We start from the raw sequence: 25,840 nt of genomic DNA on the forward strand, positions 1-25,840 counted from the left end.
AAAATATTGACCCCCTTAATTGATTTTGCACCCGCTCGCGACAAATCCAGAAACGGTGCTTCTAAATCCGCTAGAACGCCCATATCACGGGAAAAGAGTTCCCACAACAAAGTACCTACAACAAATCGCCGGGGGACCTCCCGGACCTCACGTAATTTCACAGTAAAGTGCCTACAACAAATCCCCGGGGGGAACTTCCAGACCTCCCTGGCTCTCCTCCTTACCCCCTTACTCCCTCTCGCTTTCTGATCCTCCTCTCCCTCCTTCTTTCCTCCTCTTCTTTGAGCGTAGTGCTACTACAAGGCGTCTCTGTAACCAACAGCTGTTGCTGTATTCTATTATCTATCAAAAGTAGAGGCCCTATGTAAGAGGTCTCAAACACGCTGCCTGCGGGACGCATCCGTCCCGCGACTCGCTGAGACGCGGCCCGCAGGCAACCGGCTTCGAGTTCATGTCTCGAGCGCTAGAAATAACATGCGCCATAGTAATCTCTTCTCGCCGACTCATTGTCGCTTGAAAAGTAGCTCTGCATTTTTAACGTAGTCACATAGTTTATAAGGATGTGTTTTCATTTGCTATTTGTTTCGCTTTATCTTTTTCTTTGCTGCTTTTGGTAATGCAAAATCCAGTGAACTGTCGATCAGCAGACGCAACTGCCAAAGATAAAGCTACGAGGAAAAGATATTGTTATTAAAAGACAAGTATTTCTTCAGTGTTATAAAAATCGTTGGGAAACCAAGAACTGCAAAATTAACTAATTGTTTTTAGACATGCTGCTGTAGGTTAATATTGAGCCAGCACTAATCAGTGATGAGGAGCTGTTGTGCACGGTATTCTGTAAACCATCTAACGGCGGAAAAAACACCTAACTTTCCCCCTCTTCCGTCGCCACTGGACGCTGGATCAAGCTCGTTTCAGGCCCGTGAGCGCCGCAAGTTACAAATACCTTCGTCAGAGTAACATAAAAAACTGCTCCGTAGGCACATACGGCTTCACGCACATTGCACTCCCAAAACACATCCACACGGTGTCGAATCTTGATCGGTATCCAAGCGTGCAAAGCAGGGGCGTAGTCGGGGGGAGGGCATATCCCCCCCCCCCCCGGAAATCCGGCCGACCCTAAAATATACGCATGCATTTTGACCCCCTCCCCCTCTCCGCACACCAAGTCATGGACCTCCCCAGCCACCTCAGCCCCTCCCGAAAAATATTCCTGGCTACGCCACTGGCGCAAAAGCAGAGAGAGCGCTTTGGCATGCAAAGGAACCTCTGATCACGCCGTGAGACCGGCCAAACTTGCTTTCGACGCGTTGTGCCTTTTTCCTGCGGCTACGCGCTTCCGCAACCAATTACACGTGTTCCCAACGGCAAGTATCACGGCTTACACAGAAAATTTAAAGAACTTCTTCGGCGAATGACGACAAACGAGTAGAAAATGTGTTTTCAGCACGCTGCTGCCAGACTCCGCAACGCTCCAAAAACGCGATTTTTCGAGATGCAAGATGGCCGTCCGGTGGCCGCACTCGCGCTGCAGCGACCAAGCGGGGATGCGGGAGATCACTGGATTAACCAATGACGAGTGATCGATCGGTTGAACACTCTCTTTAAGCGAGAGTCGGGCAGGGGGCGCCTTCTCTCGGCAGGAACCCCAAGACTCGATTGAAAGCAAACGACGTCGTCGTCTGCTTTGGACGCACTATCCCTAGACGGCGCCACATCTCAGGTCTTTGTAAAGCCTCTTTATCCTCGGAAAACTGGCGCCATTCTTTGAACAAGCCTCCGCGCACACTTTTGCATATCATGTATGTAGGGCCATATCTCAAATGGTGGAAGGCCGAGCTAAACAAGCTGGATGCGATGGTGCGGAAAGCTTGCAGAGCCGGTTTGGGGGTGCTCTCTTTCACGCATAACGCCGACCTGGACGCCCTTGGGGTGCATAACTCGGTGACCGAGATGATTGAGGCACACCGAGAAGCTCAGGAGTTAAGGCTTGCCGGTACTGCAGCTGGACGAGAAATTCTCGCCCGAGTCGGCGTAAGTCGTGGAAACACCGGACTAGCTGAGTTACCCAATGAGACCATGAGATGTGTGAAAGTGCGCCCGATCCCGAGACACATGCACCCCACGAGGGACGCTGGGCGTCGTGCGGCCAGAGCGCAAGCTCTGGAGCGACTGTTCTTGAAATCTGGAGGAGCGGTCTGTGTTGATGCAGCTGTACGTGATGGAGTTGGGGTGGCGGTTGTCACGGATCTGGCCACCGGGGAAATCAAGACGGCCCTGAGTGTTAGGGGCGGAGATGTTTGTGTAACAGAAGGAATTGCCATAAGCCTAGCGGTTTCCCTGCCAGGAGTTAAAGCAGTGCTAAGCGATTCGATGACTGCGGTGAGGGGGTACGCGCGCGGTCGTGTTCCGCCTCTAGTCGCCAAGCTGTGCAAACCTCGTAACGAGGTGGAAGTGGTGTGGACCCCTGCGCACATGGGCGGCAATGTCGCTCCTGACCGAATGGCCCGAGAGTTATTAGGCCGGGATTTCGGTGGGGCGGCGGTGTTCGCTCCGGTGGGCTACGGGGAAGTATTACGAGCGAAACGAGAAGCGCGGCGGGTGTATCCCCCTCCGCACGAGAACCTAAGCAGAGAGGAAGCCGTCCTTCTAAGGCAGCTTCAAGTGAAATGCATCTTCACGCCGGTGTTGGGCCGGTATGTGGCTCCGGACGTGTACAGATCGGATGCGTGTGTTATATGTGGGGAAAAGGCTACGGTCATGCACGTGTTGTGGGACTGCAGTCCGGTAGGCGCGCCTGGAACGTTGCCTGAGATGTTGGACGCCGGAGTCAAGGATACAACACTGGAAGGACAGCGAAGGGCCGTTCAGAAGGCTCGGGAACTGAGGGACAGGCAGGTCCGCAACCGGGCCCCCTGCACCCTTACCCCGGGTGGGGCTTTCGGCCTCCCCTAGCCAGATGGGCTAGCTTTTGAAGACAAATAAAGACGTTTATTCCTCCCTGGCCAGTCAAGTCACTTCACATCCTGCTTTCGGTTTTAGACTTCCGACCGCCACTACTTTCCCAAGATGTTGCTACGCCATAGCTGACGCGCTGCTGTACCTGAGGAAAAGTCAGCCGGAGAGCTTTTCAGTGTCCCTTTGGAATGGAAAGTCAACCTCGAAGGAAGATCTTGCTTCACCGAGTCGGTCGAAACGATTCAACCCGATCGGAGCCGCAAAGTTATTCGAGGTAGGTGCTTTGTATAAAGCTCACCAGAATGCAAATTGACAGCTGTTGAGAGGGGCTTATGCACTCCATAAAACCGTAAGCGCGAGCGATGTAATAGCGAGCACAACACTGCCGACTTGGCATGCACGGACGCCCGTGCCGTGGAAGTAAGCGTCGTTCAAAACAACCAGCTGCTGCTCGTGTCATGCCTTGTTTCGCACAAAGTTCACATTTTGCAATGCTTTCGAAGCTGCGGACGCGAGCTTGTGGATGTATCTATACCCCGTTTCTACATAAGCGCGAGCGTGGCCAGTGCGACATGCACGAATATGCCTTCTATGACGACGCTCCCACTGCTCGAGCGTGCGTGCTCAGCCCGCTCAAAGGGCGTTCGCTTTAATAGGGAGTATTCACTCGCGGCCATAGCCGTGTGCGCGACTGCTGAGCGCGTGCTCATGGCGAGCTTCCACAGTTCTTTTGCAACGTGCATTCCAGACCATCAAGATTGCCGGTCTTAGCAACCTAGTAATGTGCCTTCGTTCTGAGCATGCGCTCTAAACAGCACCCACAAATATGGCGTCCAGTGAATACTCCTTATAGAGTCAATGGGGTCATCTTTGCTCTTAGTGGTATTGATGCTGAAACGAAAGCAAATAAAATATTTTCGTTCAACCCCACGCTCGCGCAAGCAGCTTTGACGGCGCAGTTTTCACGTGCAGGTATTCGGCGAGCCATCCTCGGATATGCAAAAACGGGCGTTTGAGGGGATAGGCTCGCGACAAAAACCAATCTCTTTAGTTTATTACAGGATCACTTCAGTGTTGACTAATTCAAAACACGAATCATGCAAAACAAAGGAGAGCAAGAAATTTAGGAAAGATGCTCTCCCAAACAATTATTATTTCGTTACTTTCAACCAAGAAAGCAAACCGCCACTGAAAAAAAAAAAAAAACTAGAAATGCAAGTCATAGGTGCTGCACCTCACATAGCTATTTTTTTCTTCAATAAGACACGTTACGCTAGTTTTACAATACAAATCAAATTCGATGCACAAATTGAGGACTTTCCATACCCCCTTTACAAAAAGCAGTATACCAGAAGGCATTGCCCACAGTACTGAAACATACCTAGTGCAGACTGCTGCAGCAACCGCGGCTGCTCGTTAGTTTGGCAGTTTGATACTGTTTCGTGTTCGACCCAGACCCATCTACCACTAGTGCCGTCTCTGTCGATTTTAGGAATGTGTCCTCCTGACACCCCCCCCCCCCCCCCCCCCCCCCCCCCCAGCAAGCTCCAAGTGCCGCTCTACAATTCCTAACTCCCCAGCTTCCCAGGGCAGTTCGCTTCGGCAAACCCAGCTGCTGGTGAGTTTGACACTATGATATTGTTTCCACGTCGACCAAGGCACACCTACCACCAGTGTCGTCTCTGTTAATTTGTTCATTCTACAGAATTTCTCAAATAGCGGCCAGGCTCTTTAAATCGACCGCAAAAATTGGTTTCTTAGCATCGCGCTCCGACTTTGTGCAGCGTTGCCCACAGGTGATGCATTCTTTTTCTACCAAATTTGCAAAGAGCAAACTTACCTGAGGAAAAAAAAAAAGGAAAAAGTCTTAACTCCTATTGAAGCGCAGCGAAGCCACCGGTCTTCAAACAATAGGACGCCATTTGGCACGGGAGACAAGAGATGGCGCAAGCGGTCGCGACGACGACTGCCGCCAACGAACGAGCATACTGCGCCGAGAGCCGGCGTCCAATAGCAGAGGATATTTTTCACTCTCTTTAGCACCGTAAAAGAGGACGGAGCGAAAACACTGCTCCACAACGGCCTTCGCCACAGTCACCCCTGAAGATGAACCGAGTAGGCACGAAACGTAGGGCACCCAAAAGAACCCTCTCAAAGGTCCACGACAACGCCTTTCCGCCATTGCTTTATCGGATAGGCTCTCGCACGAGACCATGACGCAACGCCACTTCCGGTTCGGTAATGTCGCCGGAACCAGCCGCAATCCATGTTGGAGGCTACAGTGTTCTAGAGTGTTCTAGAAAGTTGTAGTGGCAACAGCGGCGACCATTCCGTGAGGATTCCGCGCGTAGATGACACGGGTTGGCGCTGCTGTCCCATGACCTACTGGTACGCCGGGAAATCGGGCAGCAAAGTCGGCACGGCACATCCCGCGAGCACTGGCCTACTTTATGAAATCCTTACCTTTTCGCCGTTCGCGGCGTGCACATACTCCCGAAGGATCAAGTGAGGTTCAAAATGTCTCCCTCACACCGCTGATGTCTCGGTGAGGCGTTTATCGCTTCATTTAAGATTTCATTCACACTCTAGTTTCCGCGACTCTTCTTTTGGCGCACGAAGCAGCGACGGTTTTCAATCGCTGATACTCCGGCTGCCCTTGCTGTCAGGGTAGCCGGACTTGGATCCGTCGCGAAGCAGTGGGCGTATGTCTTCTTCCTTCTACTCATGGCCGAGGCGGCAAAGGAGTGGTGAAGACTTAAGGGCCGCCTACACTAGCGAGAAAACGCGCGTGGCACGCCGATCGCGGCAAGTAGCAAAAAGTCGCCGTAGCACAGTCAGCGCCACGAGCGCGTGCAGAGCCACGCCCTTTATCTTCCCGCTCAACCGATTTATCGGCGCGCCGGGCGCGTTTTCTCGCTAGTGTGGGCGGCCCTTTCCATGGAATAAAACACACTTGGTACACCACAAAAAAAAAAAAAAAATATATATATATATATACGCTCAAGAAAACATCTCGCATACTGCCTCGACTTGTTGCTCTCTCAGCGCAAATCTGCCACCAATTTCCTTTGAGAACTGAAGCGCTAACTTCTACCCTCGCGGCCATATACGTCGACCGTCTTCATGCGCGCCCATGTGTGAGGGGATCAGCTCTTGCAACTACAAATCTCTAGAACAGTGTATTGAAGGCATTCGTCGATGTTATGCTGTTTTGTGTTCTTTGTAACCGTGTTCATGCTGTAGTTTGTCCGCTCACACAAGGATTAAAAAGATAGGTTTTGCCGTAATGTATTGTTGCAGCCGTAAAGGTCCGCGTCAAAATGGAGTAACAGCCACCAGTATTGATTTTTTTAATGCGTTAGCATTAATGCTAGTTTGGAGCACACGTATTCAAAGTTCACGATGTCGCCACGGGATCACGTCACTGCCTCGGTAGCTGTGGGGCCGTCCCGTGGCACTAAAGGAAGTCTGCAGGATTGTTGGAGGAAGATCAACCTCAGGGTGCGAATTCGCACACCCCCAGGCTTGGCCGTGAACCTGTTTCGAGCCCACCCGTTTGAAAGCGAGAGAGCCAGGTCAGGATCATCATCATCTGTGGTAACTGGCTAGGAAATGGCTTCTGCAAGCGCCGACTGATAGCAGGGAGTGCATATTTCGAGAGGCTAGGGCCGATAGGACTCATGGCAACGGAGGCCGAGTGGATCGCCTGGTTATAGGGAGCGACGCTGTGACGTAACACCCAGCAACCGAAGATCGCCGGCGACGTCCTGCTTCGCAAATTTCGGCGCCGCGCAGTGGGGGAAAACGGGTGTATCACTGAGGTGCGTATTAAACCACCCCTGCCCTCTGTTCATGACGCTTCGCGGCTACAGTCTGCAGATGGCTCATCGCAAAATATTAACCCACCTTGGCCCACCCGTACACGCCACTTCGCGGCGCTCCGCCGGCGGCCCAAGTACATCCTAGCCGCGCTGTCCCTGACTGCACCTCAGATGCTCGGTGTTACGTCACGCAGTCGCTTTCTATAACAAGCCAATCCTATGTGGCCGCCGTTGCTATGCGTCCTACCGTCTAGCCTCTCAAAATAAGCGGCCGAGGTGAAGGTGCGGGCTTTGCACGCACTCGGAAGCTCCTGCCTCCGGCTTTGGAGACTTGTGGACGCACACAGACTGCGGTTTCGTTTTTCGGCCTGCCACGCCCTTCTTGGCACGGAGTCGTTTTACCAAGTCGCTGGGCCGTAAGCGCACGGGTTGGTTGCTCCTGCATGTACAACATGCATGTAAAACAAAAAAGACTGTCGCCTTCCGCGCATTACGCGCACACCCTTTATGCACACGCTAAGTGACCTGATTTGCTTGCACCAGAGAGAAAAGCGGTTTCGGGAGTGTTTACCTGGCGGAAAGGTGCTGAGAGGCTGCATTCAACACGCTTTGTTATAAATAACCGCTGCGCGGAATGCTAAGGCATTTATTTGAGAATCAATTTGGCAACAACAACGACTTCAGCTTTTTTCTTCTTTTTTTTTGTAATATTCTTTTTATTCAGTTCCTGTTTTCATTTTTTTTTTTATTTTGATTTGAAAGAAATGCAGTGCGTCTTTTGGCCCGCACAGTTGACCAGCCCCTCCGTCTACACTCTAGGAAAAGGTCTGTGAGTTCCTTTCTACAGGACGCAGAGACAGCCAATCTCGGCGAATAATGAATTCCAGCGAGTGGCAAAGCTTAAAGTGCGATTGCATAAAAAAAAAAAAAAAAAACACATAAAATCAGCAAAAGAGAAACGTTATACTTATTGTCCCGTCGTGTACTGGAATTTTATAATGCCTTATCGTTAGTGCCCTGGTTCATGCGCTGACCTTGGACTGGTTGGAAGCACACGTATTCAAAGTTCCCAACATCGCCACGGGATGGTGGCACAACCCCACTGGCTGTGGAAACTCTTCTGTAAGCGCCGACAGATGGCGGCAGGGTGCATATTTCGAAAGACTGTGCGATAAGACGCATAGTAACGGAAGCCGCACTAGATTGGCTGGTTATATGGAGCGACGCCGTGACGTAAGACCTAGCAACCTAAGATCACCGGCGACGTCGCCCTCGCCGATTTCGGCGCCGCGCATTGGGAGACGGTGGATGTATCACAGGGGCGCGTGTCAACCAACCCCGGCTACCCCGTTCACGTCACGTGGCTGCTACAATAGGCAGATGGCTTTTTACGAAATATTAACTTACTTTGGACCACCAATTCACGCCGCCTTGCGGCGCCCCGACGGCGGTCGAAGTAGGCCGGAGTACCCCTTAGCCCCGCTGTCCCCAGCTGTACCTCGGTTGCTAGGTGCTACGTCCCGCGGCCGGGGTGCGGGCACGCGCTTTGAACCCCCTCGTATCTCCGGCCCCCGGCCTTGGAGACCTGTAGACGCACACGGGCTGCGGTTCCGTTATTCGACCTGCCACGTCTTTCTTGACACGCAGTCTTCTTAGAGTGCCAGCGGGCCCCGTATGCACATCCAAATGGCTCTGTAGTTTTCCGTGCATCGCGCGCTCGTCCTTTATGCACACGCTAAGTGACCTGATCTACTTGCACCAGGGAAACAGCGGTTCGGGAATGTTCATCTTGATTAAAGTTCTGAGACTCCATTCATGGTGCTTTGTTATACAGTATAACCGTTTCGCGAAATGCTAACGCATTTCATCGAGAATCTGCGTGGCGGCAGCAGCGATTCCGGCCTATTTTTTCCCCTCGACACTAATTCTGAGCTTCGACATTCGCTATAGATATTGCGTGCCATTGGCTCGTTTCGTGTTCTCTATGAAAGTGAACTCACGAACCTTATGACAGCGTGGAGGGAAAGGAAATAGGTCTCCTCTCCTTTCAGGACGCAAGTGATGGCAAACGGTGCGTACGATCGAGAGTCTGTTTGAGGACATGGTAGTGCTTTTAAACACGAGCGAGAGGGGAGAACAGGACACTCCCCCCTCTCATTCGTGTCTAAAAGCACTACCATGTTCTCAAAGTTTCAACACCAACTCGCCCAACAATCAGCATTGATGGAGAGACTCTCTAAGCTAATTTTCTATTGAAAGCACGATGCTATTTATTCTGCGAGAAAATCTGCCGACAAGACCGGCTAAGAAAGTACAGCCTCGGTGTGCGTGTGTGTGTGTGTGTGGGGGGGGGGGGGGGGGGATAATATGGACGGAAGTTCAAGCCAGATGGAGTATGAAGGAAGTGGGGAAGTTTCTCAAGTGCCCGAATAACCGGGATTTACCTTAGAGTGTACTCACCGTAAAGTTAGTTTTGTCTTAGGTCAGAGTACAGTCCAAGGCTCGAACAAATACAACCACAGGCACATAATAGAAGCGCAAGTCACTTGGTTTGTTTAGTCGATGAAAGACCAAGTACAGGAAGATGGACGAATGCCATGAAGTCGAGCTTTGGAGTTCGTGGGTCCCATTGGGTCGTAGCAGCGGCTGCGCTTTGAATTAAGGTGAAACAAAGCATTGAGATTGTTCCTCAAACACGTTGGCGGATTGATCGCCGACATCGTCTGAATTTTCAGACATTGTCGGGTCGGCGATATTAGGAGCTAAAAGTTGCGAGAAAACATTGCCAAATTGTAGGATGGCGGCTACTGTGATAAGACAGAACCAGGGCATTGCGCTCCTGATGAGATCGCTTAATTATCGCGTCTGCCGCATGCCTCCGAGCCACCTCTCACCAGCGCGAGCCTGTCAAGCTTCACCGCTTTGCACCGGCGTGCTAGGTGCAGCGGCTGACATGGGTGAGCTCCTGGGTTAGCGCGATAGGCTCAGTAATAATGCCCAGTACTATTTCAGGTCTGCCCTTTTTTGTCTTGATGGTAGGTTGATCTCCAACTTTAGAAAACTGCATCGAAAAAAATAAAATGCGGGTTTATATTTGAACTAGTGGTACTCAAGGGTTGTTAACGTGAAGCTCTCGATCGAAAGAACACCGAACTTTGACTCCCTCTGGCATCAACGCCGCTGAGGAGCAGTTCCACTTGCACAAGTGCAAGTTTTCAGAACATTTGGGGGTGGTTGTTTTGGCAGTTAATAATATTAAAATATTGAGTTTGTGGAAGGGTTGCCTTGCTGCATTTCCATCTCGGAGGAAAAACACGAGGCCGAGGGTTTCCAAAATAAAAAACTACATTTATTAGTATAACAGGAATGGTTTGTTAATAGTAAAATACAACGCAGCCATGGTATTCACCTAAACGTATCCGTGCTCTCGGTCCGTCCTCCCTGTTCCGTTGGCTTGTCCCCTTTTTTATGCACTCTGGCGCCCATTCTTCATGCGCTGCTGCGCGCCTCGTACTTGGTGTTGACTTTGGGCACTCGGCAGCGGCCCCCGGTCAAGGTGGCTGACCCCCCCCCCCCCCCCTCTAAGCGCCCGGTATGTCAATGCCGTATCGTCGTTTTCGTTGTTGGGAGGGGGTTGTTGTCGAGGAGGTGTTGACAGTGGCGCGGTATGAGCGCTATGGCGCGCTCCAGGTCGCGGTCACCGAGATGATTTATTCGGGCGATGCGATCCACGTCTGCCCGCTTTCCGTGCAGGGTACCTTGGAGGTGAGCCGCCCGGCATATCTCAGGAACCACACACAGAGGGAAAACTATGCGCGTCTCCTCCTAAATGTATAATGCGCGGCCATCTCTGTGGGTGGCGTCCCTCCAACGTAAGTCCCCGGAACAATTCAAGTACCGCAGCAGATGGCCCGGCGCGCTCGCGCCTGGGCTGGTCACTCCAGCTCAAGTCCAATGCACAACCTTGGGAAGCATCCCAACGAGGACTGTTCAGGTCGCGACAGTCCTTTGCGGCCGTTCCCGGCATCGCAGGCAGAGGCCGTTTCTGCTGGCCCTGACATATCTTGCCCACTGGCAGGGGTTCTGTGGGGTGAACCTGGCCGGTTGGCGCCCTCGGTGATTAGAATTGCCACGTGCCAGAGACCCATGTTGTCCAGATGACCCGGCCTGGTGGCGACGTTGACTATGATTAATCTTCGTCGATCAGGGCAAGATATTACCTTTGGTTACTTTCGTGTGTAACCACTCGTTTCATACTGCCTAAAAAGAGGGATTCGGGGTGGGCACACAATCGCGCAATATGTCCCCCCTCAGAAAGGTGACCAGATCCGTGGGATAGTATACGACGTACAACGCTCGAAACTCGAATGAGATAAAAATAGTAAAAGGAATCTTGTCCACTACTGCGTGACCTCTCTCAGCCGTCACCGACGTCGCAGGTTGTACCACCTGTGTGAATGTGAGGGGGGTGGTCCAAAACAGGGCCGTCGTCGCCATCAGTTCAATCCTTAGAAAACCCATCTTCCGTGTTTAAGGTCGGTGACATGAGTTGGCCCTGTGGACTCACCACTAAAATCTTAAATTAATGTGCATGTAAGCGGGGAAATATTTTTGCCTACGCGAAATGGACCATCCCACCAGTTGACCAGTCAGGCCGTGAAGCCTTTTCCCCTGTCACTCAGGGGGGTGAGTGCACCTGGGAACCTAGTCTCTCACCTCGAACTGTAGGTTCAGGCGTCCCCGGCTGTACTGAGAACCAATTCTGTCACCTCAAACTGTAGGCTCCGGCGTCTCTGGTTGTACTAGTCGGACTGCTGCAGTCTGGCAACGCCGAGATTTTCTGGGGCTTCTTTGAGGTAGTTTGTGAAACGCCTATGCAGGTCGTCTGCGAACTTCGTGTAGCTATGGTCCTGTGCCCTGGCCCCGTGTCGAACGGAGAGTGTTAGTGAGAGGAAAAGCAAGCCGTGTGCCAAAATTGAGCTGGGCAGGGGTGACCCCAGTTGATCGGTTAACCGTGGTGCGGGTGCCAAGGCCATTTCTGGGAGCTTCGCATCCCAGTCTTCGTGGCGCTCCGTATCAGCAACGAGCATCATCTTGAGGTTTTGATTTACTCGTTCGGTTACATTTGCTTCTGGATGACACAGCTGAGTCCGTTTAGGTTCAATTCATACAACCGCGCATGCATCCATGAACAATTTGCTCGTAAGACATGACGCATAATCTGAAATTAGGCTTGTCGGGAAACAGAAACGTGCGAAACTTGAAACAGACAGTCCCACATTTTTTGCGTGTCCAACTTTCATAAAGGGAACAGTTCTATTCATTTGGTGAGATGGTCTGTTACTATGAACAAGTACTGGTTTCCGCGCGGGTCTACATTAAAATACACCCATGACGTCACAACAACAAATCAGCCAAAGGCTCTGACTTACGATCAGTTGCATGAGACCTGGGGGTGGACTGACACGTGGCTTTGATCTCTGGCCTGACGGGCACGGTGTACATCAGTACATCTTCCAGCATACCGGGCCAAGTCGCAATCTGGGACAACTTATCGTAAGTTTTACTCCCGCCGCGGTGTCCGGTTAGGGCAAAGTTGTGCATGTATCTGATGAAGGACTTAACTTCCGAAGTATCTGTGCTCGAAACACATAACTGCTCAGGTTGTCATTGGCCTGAGGGATGTAGCGCAACAGCAGTCCGTCACTGTGCGGTAAGTAGGGGTCGAACTGTTGATCACCCTTGGTGTTGAACGGGCTGGTCGCTGCCAGCGAGGCAGTCACTTATTGGCAGAGCCCGTCGTCGTGCTGGGCCTTGAGAAGATCCTCTCTAGAGACCGGTGTTTCCCACCGTGAGTCAGGTAGTCCATGTGTTACATCAGCGACTGCAACCAGACCTGGAACTTTCTGCACATGCTCCTCAGGAAGAGGTACGTGCGGGAATATGTACCGTAACTTTAATATTACTGATAAAGTAACACGACTTTTAATTGATGTAAACCCGACCATAGAAGAAAAAAAAAAGTTGTATTTTTGTTTAGTTAGTGAAAAAGTTTTTTTTCTTTTCCTTTCGCGATCTCATTGCTTTCAATAAGACATTACTATTTTAGTTTTTGTTTCCTTTCTTTCGCTTTCTGAAATTCTCTTGCAATAGGTCGTTCGTTGCGTACTGACTAACGAAGTGGAAAGTAGGAATCAAGCTCAACGCTTTGATTAGTTCACAAGAGCACTGTGATTGTGTTAAGCCTTATATAAATCGTTCTTGTTTGATGATGTATTGATTTTAATACAATTGCACATAGAAAGCATTTCATCATAGACAGTAAATCAAAATATTTAACACATACTTCTTTGCGGAAGAAGGTTGATTTAAATCAGGGGTGCACAACATGCGGCCCGCGGGCCACATCCGGCTCGCAGGCACTTCCTGTGCGTCCCGCAGACATGACACTCCGAGATATGTTCCAGACGGCAACCAGTGCGATGGTGCCCGATATTGAAAACCTGTCTACCAGTTATTAAAAACCTGCGTAATTCCCAATAACCTTTTTTTTTTTTTTTGGGGGGGGGGGGGAAGTAATTTTTTTACTTGCGCAGCCCTGATTTAAATCATCATTGTAAAATCGGTCTAATATTCAAATTACGATTGAAATCATTCTTAAAACCAGTATTTAAGTCATCTTAAATTCTATTCTCTGCCCTGGTTCATACTACTTTCAAGTTGCACGCACCTTTAAAATTATCTTGCTCGTACCAGCGGTGTAACACGGGGGAAGGAAGCAAGGAGGGGGGGGGGGGGGGGGGTATCAGCCCTCTGCAATCTAGCCAACTCTATAATATACACATGCACTTTGATCCCATCTCTCCTCTCCCTCCCGGCCACGTCAGACACCTCCCCCCTCCCGGAAGAAGCTCCTGGATACGCCACTGACCGCTACGTGTTGTTCAGATTTTTGATCTTGTGATAGATCTGGTCCTTGCTCTTCACGACCCCGCAACGCTGCAGCTCCTCCGATATATCCCCATAGACGCCTCCATTTCGCTCAGCGCGTCGGAGTTCTTCGATCCGGCCCTCCCGGAGGCGGTCTCCTGGGAGGTTCACACGACGCGCGTTTCCTTTCTCTTCGTGACCGACGGTCCCACTCCGTTCGATACGGCGCACTTCGCACGCGTTCTTAAAACAACTTAAAACACAGTAAAATATATACCTACAACAGAATATTAAATATGTAAAACAAAAGAATAAACGATAATAAAACGATTATAAAATATGAACAAAAGAAATAGAAGATGAGAAGTATAAATGACAAAAGGAATGGAAAAGCAAAACAAACTGAGGTGGACGAGCGAGGAGAGGAGCGAGCAGACAACCGACAGGTTAGGCCTACTGGGCAACTGAGACCGCGAATATATTAGACAACTGTATCACAAAAGGTGCGCGAGATAAACAGGTTATGAGTATTTTTTTTTTGTCAAAATAATAGCTACAACTATTGTTTTCGAATGTATATATATTATTTATAATGTTTTATTTTAATTCATGCAACTTGTGCAGACCGCTGTTGACGAGACTACAGATTTACGAGCAGTAAAGTAAGTTTGGGGGAACTCAGTTGAGCTCGAATGTCATTTAAGTCAAATGTCATTTGAGTTGCCGTGTGACGCTGAATTGATTACATTTACACTGAATGTCATTTAGGGTAACTATCATTTGATGTACCCCTCTGACGGGGGTGTTACCTTGGGAAACGAAAGTTCAGTTATTAGAAGAGGGTGGGACGAAGCGGTTTGAGCCTTAAATACTTTAATCACGAAGATTACTTTGTTTTCTGCGTTACTTTACTGTTGAAGTCAGTAATTAATTAAGAAAGAGCTAGTTAGACAAGCCCTAAAAAATCAGCGATTTCTATAAGGAAAGCACTATATTCTCGGGTCAGTTTTCGAGTTGCGACATACGAGGCATGTTATCGGCAGCAAAGTTGCGTATTTCTTTCTAGTTATGGATATTTCGTTTGTATCCTTTCGGTTACTTTCTATTGCAATTTGTGCGCAAGTAGTCATGCCACTCGACATGAAGGTTGTCATATGTGGCATCTCTCTCTAACTCCACGTTACAATAAATTTATTCACGTCGGCAGAAATACGTACCGTATAAATAAAGTTCTGGACCTCGTCAAACAAGTTCATAAGAACGGGGAGTCATTATTTTTAACTTTTCAGGGAAAGTTTTCGAGGACGTATGAAGCTGTTCAACTTGCGCGAATCTCCTTAACATTTTTTTTTTTCAATCGTCCATTGCTTTGCGCTTTACGCCGCTTAGTGAGCGATAGACTATTTCCGAAACAGCCTCTAATCCACAATGGCGTCTGCTTCATTTCAACTCAGTAAAACCTGGATTTTTTAATCATCGCATCTACCGATAAAGAAGCCTCCCATGATCTATCACAAAATGAAGGAAATTTGTATTTCATAAGGTGGTGAAATATACTCATTACCATCACTCACGTTACCACCTTCACGCTCTTCCTCATAGTCAGTATTATAATCATCATTAGGGGCCTCATGAGCAGCCTTAGCCCAGGGCCTCAAACATTTCTTAATCCGGGCCTGGTCATACTCAAGATGTCGTAGGGAGAGTTTAGCCGATCGGGGGAGGTCGACCACAACGACGCTTTTAGTCGCTCACGTACGTCGCCAATGCGGCGCGCAAGGTCGTCTGCTTCTCGCTCAGAGGTTGCAGTCATGTCAGAACGCCAACCCCTGATTGGCCCTGATTTGAAAGATAGTGGGTAGACCTCAATGCTAACTACCTTGAGGTATACCCACTATCCTTCCAATCAGAGCCAATCAGAGCTCGGCGTTCTGAGGTCACCGCTACCCCGGCGCAAAGAAGTGGACGAACTTGCGCGCCGTATAGTCACTGACAGAATGGAAACAGGGTGTCTCCGGATAACCAACCTCCAGCACAGCACCCGCGCCCGTTGCCTTCCGTCGTGATTTAACTAGCTCGAGGCTCATGAATCGCCGCTGTGCGCCATCAAACGTATGCGAAGCTGGTGCTGTAGGCGGGGCCACTAGAACTTCACCCTGATGTTTTCATTCTGGCGGTGGCTATAAATAGCATGGTCGTATGGCTGAATTTTGAATGCTTTGTCCGCGTTCGGTTCAAACTCGTGTCTTTACTGATTGACTGCCAGTCCCACCACTCGTGTTCAATCCGTGCCCCTCGTTTGCCTATTTAGGGGATATTCTAAACCTCAGTACCACGACGTTGTCATGGAGAGAGAGAGAGGGGGGGGTAACTTTTATTTAAAATGACAGCATCATAGTTCGCTGTTGCCGGCATCAGGAAAATGCCAGTGATGAGGTCGGCGGCTTGGTCCCTTGAGTGTAAATGATTTGGGACACAAGGTGGGGCCAAAGTGTAGCTTGTGCGTCCAGGGCTGGGGTGATCCAGCTCTCCCAGCGTGGAGGCGTTGCGTCGGCATACTAAGGTTTGAGGGAGGAGAATAAGAAAGAGGAATCGTATTTTATTTTCTTTACAATGCGCTATTCTTACAATGCCCGGCTGAAGCTTCAGTGCCCCGTGGGTTTATATTAAAGGGAAATGCAGTGTGAACGCAAAACATTGCGCCTCTTTCACTCAGTACAGTAATGAGAAGGGCCATCGGTATTCCGTGTACCAAACAAATCAGCATGGGGCAGACATGGAGTGTCTAGACAGTTTGTATGGTGCCTGGAACGCGTCTACATCTGGCTCCAAAAAAAGGTCCCTCAATTTCTGCCTGGTGACTTCATACTTGTGTCATGCTGTCGCCGGTTGCGATCCTGGCGGAGTCCCAGCAGCGTGGGTGTATGGCAGACGCCCGTTCTGCTGCAGGTCGCTCCCCCGTGGGACAGTCCACGGAAGCTCAGGCAGCCAGAAGTTGGGACGCCCTGACGACAGCAACGCTAGCGTTCACACGTGCTTTTCGATAGCGGCCAACCGCCAGGATGGGAACTTGCTACAGCACGACACTCCGGCTTCTGATACTTGTTTTGTTGCCACTTCGTGACCATTTTTGATCTATGAGCTTCACCATAGGTTGCTAAACACACAAGTTGGAGGCGCGCTCTAGACAGCATAGGATTGCTGTGTGGAGCGAAAGTTCGCGGTGCAGATCCCATGGTTTAATCCACACCACTTCCTTTTTTGATCCGGATAAGGATTGTACTTGCTGGCATGCGGTCATGTATCACTAGTGCGTGGTGCACGTTCAAAACCCTAATCTAGCAGTAGTACTGCAGAGGATATACTTCTCATCTACAGGGTAAAACAGTGTCGCAGCACCTCAAAGGCAGACCGACCTTACGCTGTCTAAACACAAACGTCCATTTTTTTTGTTGTACTGACAAATATCACATTTAAGGAAAACTAAAGAATAACATCAGAAAATAAAAGCAGTTTGAGAATAACATTTTAGTGCTGAACATGCCCTGGGCAGAACGCAATTCACTAAAAGTGTATTGGTTTTAAAGTAGTTGATTTTGGGATACCTTCAATATCTCAAGTATTCTATTTTTTTTTTAAATATGCTTTCAGTATACATTATATTTTAGCAGTGCTGTCCCCGCGTCGGCCCACACTGACAAATAGTAAGTACATATTAAAAGATAACGCTTAATTTCATTTTAGTAAGCTAAAAATACCTCTAGGTCAATGTGGTTGGCGTTATCAAAAAAGTAACGAAATACGTTCCTCGTTACTTGCAAATGAAAGGAACGTGTTACCGTTACTGATTAAAAATGAAGCATAAATTTTAAATATTCTTTAATCTGCTTTGACGGTACAGCGCCATATCTGAAGAAATATTATGTTCATGCAGAAATTGAGAATATATAATTACTTTATCCATCTTACGGTTTCAGCTTATTACTCACAAGAAAAAAAAGGTAAAGAAAAACACAAAATAGCCAAAACTTCACATGACTTGGCGCTAAAGACAATAAAAAAACGAAACAAAATGGAAGTGTAATTTTATTAAGTCTTGGGAAGAAGTAGTAACGTAACTACGTTACTAGTTACTTAAAATAAGTGGCGTAAATAAGTTGCCCGTGACTGTTTCTGCAAAAAAGTAACGAGTAGATTACTACGTTACCAAAATATTTGCGCGTTACCGGTAACGCCGTTACTTGTAGCGCGTTACCGCCAACACTGTTGTAGGTGCACCTTGCAAAGTGTTTAGTAAGATACACTTCTAGTTTCTTACTTGTAAGGAAACTATCAAGAACAACAGGCCAAGGACAATTATGCCGGAGGACTGTCAAGGGCGAAGAAAATCGATTTGGGCCATTCAGCAATTGGAACCATTTATAATACGTAAGTGTCCCAGAAGGGCACTATTCGAAAGAAAGGCTGCTGCAAAGCGTCAGGGGAAGCTGCCTCCTATTCGAGGCATGCTGAGATTCCGAGAACCATGTAATGCAAATCCCAATTCGCCAAAGAGTTTCAGAGAGACCGACTGCACCATCGTGAACGCAAAAAAAGATAGATGAAGCTAGTTAGGCAGTGGTGGTTCGCTGCCGAGATCTAATTTCGCAGCTTGAATGGAACTCGGTCCCGGTGGAACTCGGCTTTGACGTAGTCGTTGGAAACGGTGTCGCCGGGGTTACTGGCAGCGTTGTACGGAACAGTGTTGCAAAGAACGACGTTCCTGGAACGCCTTTCTTTTGGGAGGGACAGGGGAACGCCGCCGTTTCATCATGCGTCTGTTGGACTCGAACGTGAACTTGTTACGTTTTCGAGGGAACGACAAAAAAAAACAATATATTTTCGCCTTTTTTTTTTTTTGCTTAGATATCTGCAATGCAACCCGAATATAGTAGGCATTTAGGTTTGTTTTTATTATGAACTAGTTGAACCTCTTACTTCAAGAGATAGGGAAGTGTCCGAGATACAGTCGAACATTTTTGAACTGGAACAAATTTAATTGAGTCAACTTGACGATACCTGGTTGGATGTGGCTATGTTCACGTCCCCCCTTTATTTTATATATGAATTGTCCAACATAATACTTCATTGAAATACACAACTGTAAAGTTAATGTAACGACACGTATCCATCTATGAAGCCCTAATGGAAACGCGTTCCTTACAAACCACTGGAACCTGAAACGGGAGTTCGTTCTAAGATTGAGAAGAAACGGGGTAACGAGCTTTGGTTTTGGAGGAGCCTGTACACCACTGGTTACTGGCGCACGGGGAGCAGACAGTGCGATCCGATGTATCAAACAAAGGGCGGGAAAATGCCCAAGGAGTGCATGTCTATCTTTCCAGCGTTTATATCCCAAGCGAAAAATGCTGAGTCACTGGGGCGTAGACTCAGGCGCGGCGTCTGATATTCGGCAAAAGAGAAAGAGTGCGCATGCTCAAAACGTGTTCCAACGCGCGGTGGACGAAAATGGCGCCGCACAGAAGGCTCACATTCTGGTAGGTCTATGCTCTGTCTGGAGCGGATCACGGACTCTACCAACACCACCTATAGATGTACTCAACTCACTGACGTCATACCATTGTGGTGGCGCTGATGTCGGTACTGAGCATGCGCAAACGCTTCACTTCTCCCGAATTTGGTTTCTACCAACGTTACTAGAACACTCAGTTGGGAAACTCACCTTTGAAACCTGGGCCGCTGGCGTCCACCGAAACCGAGCCAAATACGATAACAGCGCCACTCTTTATCATTTGTCTTTACTGTGGTCACCTTGAGCTTTGACAAAGCACTTTTTCGTAAAAAACCAACAAACAAAAACTCTTTTTGTAGTAACTTTATTGGAGTTCAGTAAAAAGTGAAGGGCGCGTTATGTTTTCTCAAATCTTTAGTTTGTAAGGTTTTGAGGCACAATTATTATTGCTTTTATACAACCATGTCTCAGCGGTGATTTCAGGTAGCGCGTCCCGATATTAGGCGCATCAGAACTACTGTAGTAATTCGTGGCGCGTTCGCTTGTGAGACGAGGGTGGCGCCCCTGAAACCCCTTCCATCGTATCTGTTTCGGCGCTAAAATGGCCTATTAAAGCTAAATTAGAAGTGACGTGCAGTTCCTTGAGTGGCCGCTGCGGGAGAAATGGCGGCGTTGCGATCGCCATTACATCGGTTCTCGAGTACGGGTCGGGGCCACTTTTTCAGAGCAGGCTCTATGGCAGTTTCCCAACTGAGTGGTTCTAGTAACGTTGGCTTCTACGTACCCGCAGCGCCCACACCTGGTGTGGGCAAAGCTGGCTTGTTTGTAAACACTGTGTTAGTGTATACTACGTTTCACCTCAAGTCCAGACGGCAGCCGACACTAAGAGCCAAAAGGACCGATCAGACAGCGTCAAAAGCCCACTCACCATCATGCTGTTCGTCATGTTTCTGTACGTGTTCTAGTTCATCGCTTAACCAATCATAAACAGAAGATGCCTAGTGAGTTGCGCTTTTGACGTTGCCTGATTGGTCCCCATTGGATAGTGGCTTCGGCTGAGTCTGGATTTAAGCTGAAACCAAGTATACGTACAGTTCATTTCCACTGTTCTTTCTCCACACCGCTAAGCATAATGCTATGTGTCCGAACACCGCTCGCTATTGGCCGTGACAAGGTCACGTGAATAGTATAGGTCAGTGAGGGAGAAAATCTTAGCAGCCTGCGCTGCCATCCGTTATCAGATCATTCGTGTTGTCTGCCTACCGTGAAGGCTTGTTCACACACTTGCAACTGCTTACGACAGTGCGCTTTAAAACCTCTTGAAATCTCTTCCGACGGAAGCACACACTGCTGCGATGTATCGGGTGGCAGTCGCAGGCTTGCAGTTTTTCCATATGTCCTATTTTTTCGCGCATCATACTTTATTTGTTGACTTAAAAATATATTGACAGTGTTATAAACGACCATATCTTATAAAGGGTACCTACATTTGATGTCGGGAATACCGCAGAACGTTCTTTCAAGAGAAATGCACATCCAGGGTCATCTCATAAATGGCGCCAGCGTGCCAGTGTATTCTCTCGTCGTCACAAGAGCTCGGTCGTAATCAAGTGTGTGAACGGGCCTATAAAGTAAGCAAGCAACGCACCTTGAGCTCTAACCAAAGCTGTGCACACGCACACTTCACTTTTTTTCTGGAAGGCCACAAAAAGTTGTCCCTAGAGCAGTCACCAGCTAGTTTGGCTAGGGAACTTTAGTATTTCTGCATGTTCAACAACGTCGCTGGAGCTCTGCGCGTGTAGCACACGAGACGGTCCGAGCCCTCTCGGGCACTGCCGCATACAAGACGCATAGCTCCTGTGAACTAAAGTTATGGCAGCTTCGCACATGCGCCGAACGGTTAGCGAAATCGGTCTATTGGAAGCATGGCACTGCACTGGTGCCCAATGCGTGAGAGAATGTGCAGCGTTCGCGTGAACATAGCTTTGGCACGCTTGCAATGGCCCGCACTTACCCGCACGAGCCGAGACATGGCGGCGGCCAGATTCCCTGTTTGATCTCGCTAAGCGTTCGGCGCATACGTGACGCCACCATAACTTTAATTCACAGGAGGCAGACGGCCGTGCATGGCGAGGGCTCGTGCTGTCTTCTGCTCTGCACACGCAAAGCTCCAGCGAGGTTGCTGCACGTGCAAAAAGGCTAAAGTTCCCTCGATGCACTGCGGTAGCGGTGTCGTAGTAAACTAACTAACGTAGAAGTTTGGGCTAGTTGGTATTTCATTAATAAAAATTAAAACAGCGCATGGAAACGGAGGAGAACAAGAAGGTAGGCGAACAAGGCGCAGACTTAAAACTGAAGCATATTCGTGCTAACATGAAGTATAAATACTGTAACGTCATAACAAACAAAGATAAAATACATGACATGGATGCCAGGTGCTCCTTAGCCACCGTTATGCGCTGTCACTGTGTGTCTAAAAAGCAATATTCCTGATCGGATAAAGATAGTGGAGGAGTGCCCCTGACACAGTTTTCCTCCAATTTTTCAATTTCCCGCGCCTCAGTGATTTTTTGAGTAAGTTTGTCTTTATTTTTCCTAATCAATTTACACTTGTCGAAGACGGAAGTGCAACAACAGTCACGGTAATGCAGGCCAAGGTGACCTGACACAACTCTAAAAAAGCTATACTTATGTTCTCGCAAACGATCACTGAGGCCGCGCCCCGCTTGCCCGACGTATCTCCTGCCGCACGAGAAGGGAATAAAGTACACTACTCCCCCACACAGTTCACGAATCGGTCATGGTGTTTTGTGGTGCAACCCTGCTTATCTTTAGAACAGGAGTTCACTTTTATGCACAGCCCCAGACAGCTTTTCCCAAAAAAACTACATCAACACCAACCCTTCGGCCAACATTCTTTAGGTTGTGAGAGATCTTGTGCAGGTATGGTAAAACCAAATATTTTACTAGGGGGAATACAGGACACTCCGCCCATTTGCATTAGACGTAGCGATGTCCGCGCCGATTCCTCCCCTGGTGGCGCGGGATAATTTGGGTGTGTCCCTCCCCCTATTTTCCCTCCCCTCTTCTCCCATTTTCCCCTTCTGCCAGAACACGTGACCGATTATAATGCAATTAAATGCAAAGGTGCAAGCGAGCTGGACAAGAAGGACGAAAATAATCCCTGGAGAAGGGGAACAAGAGGGACAAAGGACAAACACAAATCTCCAAACACAGCTAGTTGACTGGTGCGCGACCGAAAAAATCCGCCTGGTCCGGGTATCGAACCCGGGACCTCTCCATTACAGGAGATTTGTGTTTGTCCTTTGTCCCTCTTGTTCCCCTTCTCCAGGGATTATTTTCGTCATTCTTGTCCAGCTCGCTTGCACCTTTGCATTTAATTGCATTATAATCATAACCTTAAATTGCAAGCTTCACCCTTGTTGGTGTTAGACTGGTGGCGGCTGATAAAACCCGTTTGCTCTACTGATGTCTAACCCCTGGTTAGCTCAATTGGTAGAGCGCTCCACCTGTAATGGAGAGGTCCCGGGTTCGATACCCGGACCAGGCGGATTTTTTCGGTCGCGCACCAGTCAACTAGCTGTTTTTGGAGATTTGTGTTTGTCCTTTGTCCCTCTTGTTCCCCTTCTCCAGGGATTATTTTCGTCATACGTGACCGATATGCGTCACCGACGATGCCAAACGCGGGCAGGCGATCACGCGGGCACCGGGCTAGGCCGGGCGCGACGACTATCAACGGCCACCACTGAGCGACCTGTCACCGCATGTTGATGCCGGCGTCCTTCTCTGCGGATAACACGCTACAGTGTCCTGTTGTAGTGCACCAAGTATGACGCGTTCGCCGCTGTAAACAGTCAGTGAAGATGGCAGGAGGGACAGTGTGCTCCGTTCTCCACTGCAAGAACCGAACCTTGCAGGGCAAAACCCTGTCATTCTTTCGGTTCCCTCCAGATCAAATCACGTAAGTAGTCTTCGTTGTCCGTCCCCCCTTTCTATGTATCTTCCTCATGTCTAATAAACAATTTCAGCGTCGCGTTTCTCATGCTGACCTACCTTATTCAAGATGTGTGTGTAAAACATATATATGACCCGTGTTTGTTGAATGCTGAGCTGCATATGTGTACAAAGTGTTATTGTCTGTGTTAACAGAGATCTGTTTCTGTTGAATGCAAAGCTGTACACATTTGTTCAATGAATAAAATGTTCAATGTTCAATGTTCAATAAATAGTGTTTTAACAAAAACATTGTCAAATGACGTTTATGAGTGGAATCTGAGTTTGCGCCTTTAATTATCATTGTAAAAATACTAAAATAATCCATACCAACTTTGTTCAAGGCCAGCATGGTCTAATGGGAAGAATTTTGAGTATCCACGAAGTAATAAGAAGTTATTCCCAACTTCCTGAAATTTTTTTCTGCTTCCTTGGGCTGCTGCAAAGCACCATCTATTCGCAATTTGAAAATAGCCAGGAATGGGCTACTCGGTTAAATCGTCTCATATCTAATACACAGAACCCCACTCCTGATATGAAAATTTTGCGCCAGCCAGACCTTACCGAAACCAGCACTTTGGAAAATTCCCGACATACCGAGCTCGCAAAAATAGGGTTGTTTACTCAAGCGCTTTAGCGATAATTGTAGTAGCAAATATTTTGCGTTACAGTATATGACAATTCATTGCTGTGCCTGCTAAACGTGCTTCCCGTGTCAACATAGTTCCTTAATATTAGTTGCTCCGTACTGCTTTGAAGTGCGATTACGACTAACCACACTTATTAGAGCAGCTTTCGAAACCGCCCGTACAAATTTCGATACTCGCTGATTGAGCTACATGCGTGCGGTTTATATAACAGAACTTAGAGATAGAGCTCATCCTACGTATACGCGCCCTTTAAATGAGTCACCGATAAAGTTTCCGCAGGTTTTTAAATTCAACATACGACCTACGCCGCAGCGACCGAACAGCGTGCACACACTGAAAGAAGTTCGGCCGGTAGTAAAATATCCCGCACAGAGCGCTACTCACCATCCGATCCTAAATGGGAAAACCGCAATGCCATCACACATCCACCCATTCAAAGTGCGCAAAACTTGTCGTTTCCGAGGCCATTGTATTCGCGGGAAGTGTCCTGTATTCCCCGTGTAAAGCATTTCGTAAAACGGTTACTTTTTTGTTTACCCCATGAGCCTGCTCGGTCGTTTCCTCACGTCGTTCCCTTAAGTAGGCTCTCAGCAAGTGTCGTCAACTGGTAAGACGGATATCACGCATATCTGAGCCTTGATGCTTGTGTGTCGAAGCTTTCTTTCACCCTGGGGGGACAGGACTTGAATAGGGCATTTCTAAAGAGCCTGAAGAAGAAGCAGAAGAAAAAGAAGGAAGAGAACACAGGTTTATGGACTTTGGCGTCTTGGTGGCGGCGTGGCGGCGGTGAGGTACAACAAGAAGCGATGAGCGAGGGAATGCGGGACCACCACTGGTAGAAACAACCGGAACGGTCGGTTTCGGAGGGATTCCATATTTGGGCGACATCGATCTCCGTGCGAGCGAAGCGCGTTCGGTGCGCCGAACATAAAGTGGACGCGGCGTCGGAGAGAGAGTCATCGTCCAAATGTGTTTCTTCTACCGTGGGTACAACAAGAAGTGGTGAGCGAGGGAATGCGGGATGATCGCTGGGAGAAACAACTGGAGCGGTCGGTTTGTGAGGGATCCGATACTTGGGCGCCATCTATCTCCGAGCGAGTAAAGCGCTCGTCGCACCGAACAGAATGTGGTCGCCACGTCGGACAGAGAGTCATAATCTAAATGTTTCTTCCACCGTGGTCTGAACGGTGTTGCTAGTGAACCGCATTCGCAACCGCTTCGGAAACGCATCTCTATACCACCAGTGTGAATGCTCCATAAAGGCCTGTTCACACATGCAGCGGAGCGCTACAAGCGTAGCGCTGACCTCGCGCCAAACGCGTACTGACGGGAGCGTTCACCAGCTTTGTATCGCACCGTCAAAACTCTTGCTCATGGCAGACGATAAGCAGCTGACGACACGTGAGCAGTGTTACAACAGCGCTTCGCTGCATGTAACAACCGGCCTTTTGAGTGTGACGAGAGCATTTTTTTCGCAGCGTCCATGGACTTCTTTCAGCCGGCTATCTTTCTTAGATTTAGAGCTGCCCACGGGGGTGAGGACGTGGCAGTGTACGTAGAGAGCCGTTGGGCACACATATTCTCCGGATGGCACAACCGCACCTTTATTCCTAACGTGTTCTCTTTTGCCAGCTGCATCGGATAGTTTTCTGGAAGCAGATTCAACGTAACGGATAAGTAAAGTAGCCCTCTGGCATGGTTTTTTTATTTTGTTAGAGTCTAGAAGGCAGTTGGGCTTTTTAGGAGCGACTACTTCAACGTCTTTCTTAAAGGGCTGTTATCGTAAATCTTGGCTCGTGATCGCGATTTTGTAGATTATCTTATTCGTTTTGCTGGAGAGATGCAAACGACGGGCATAACAAAATCGGTTGCATATTCTGCATACCTTGCAAAAGCGCTTCCCCAGTCACCTTGCGAAAAGCGCGAAACACGGAGTGCGCACCATCCCGATTTCC

At 48.8% G+C, this 25,840-nt stretch overlaps 1 protein-coding gene across 1 annotated transcript; it reads left to right on the plus strand.

Annotated features, from left to right (window-relative positions):
* Positions 1 to 1,572: 1,572 nt before the first annotated feature.
* LOC115320730 lies at positions 1,573 to 2,996 on the plus strand. The gene is made up of 2 exons (XM_040221450.1): positions 1,573 to 1,579; positions 1,724 to 2,996. Exons 1-2 carry the CDS (start codon positions 1,573 to 1,575, stop codon positions 2,953 to 2,955), a joined length of 1,239 nt encoding a protein of 412 aa, XP_040077384.1. The 3' UTR covers positions 2,956 to 2,996.
* The last annotated feature ends 22,844 nt before the right edge of the window (positions 2,997 to 25,840 follow it).

Source organism: Ixodes scapularis, unplaced genomic scaffold, assembly GCF_016920785.2.
Source record: "Ixodes scapularis isolate PalLabHiFi unplaced genomic scaffold, ASM1692078v2 PGA_scaffold11__112_contigs__length_91849675, whole genome shotgun sequence".
NCBI lineage: Eukaryota > Metazoa > Arthropoda > Arachnida > Ixodida > Ixodidae > Ixodes > Ixodes scapularis.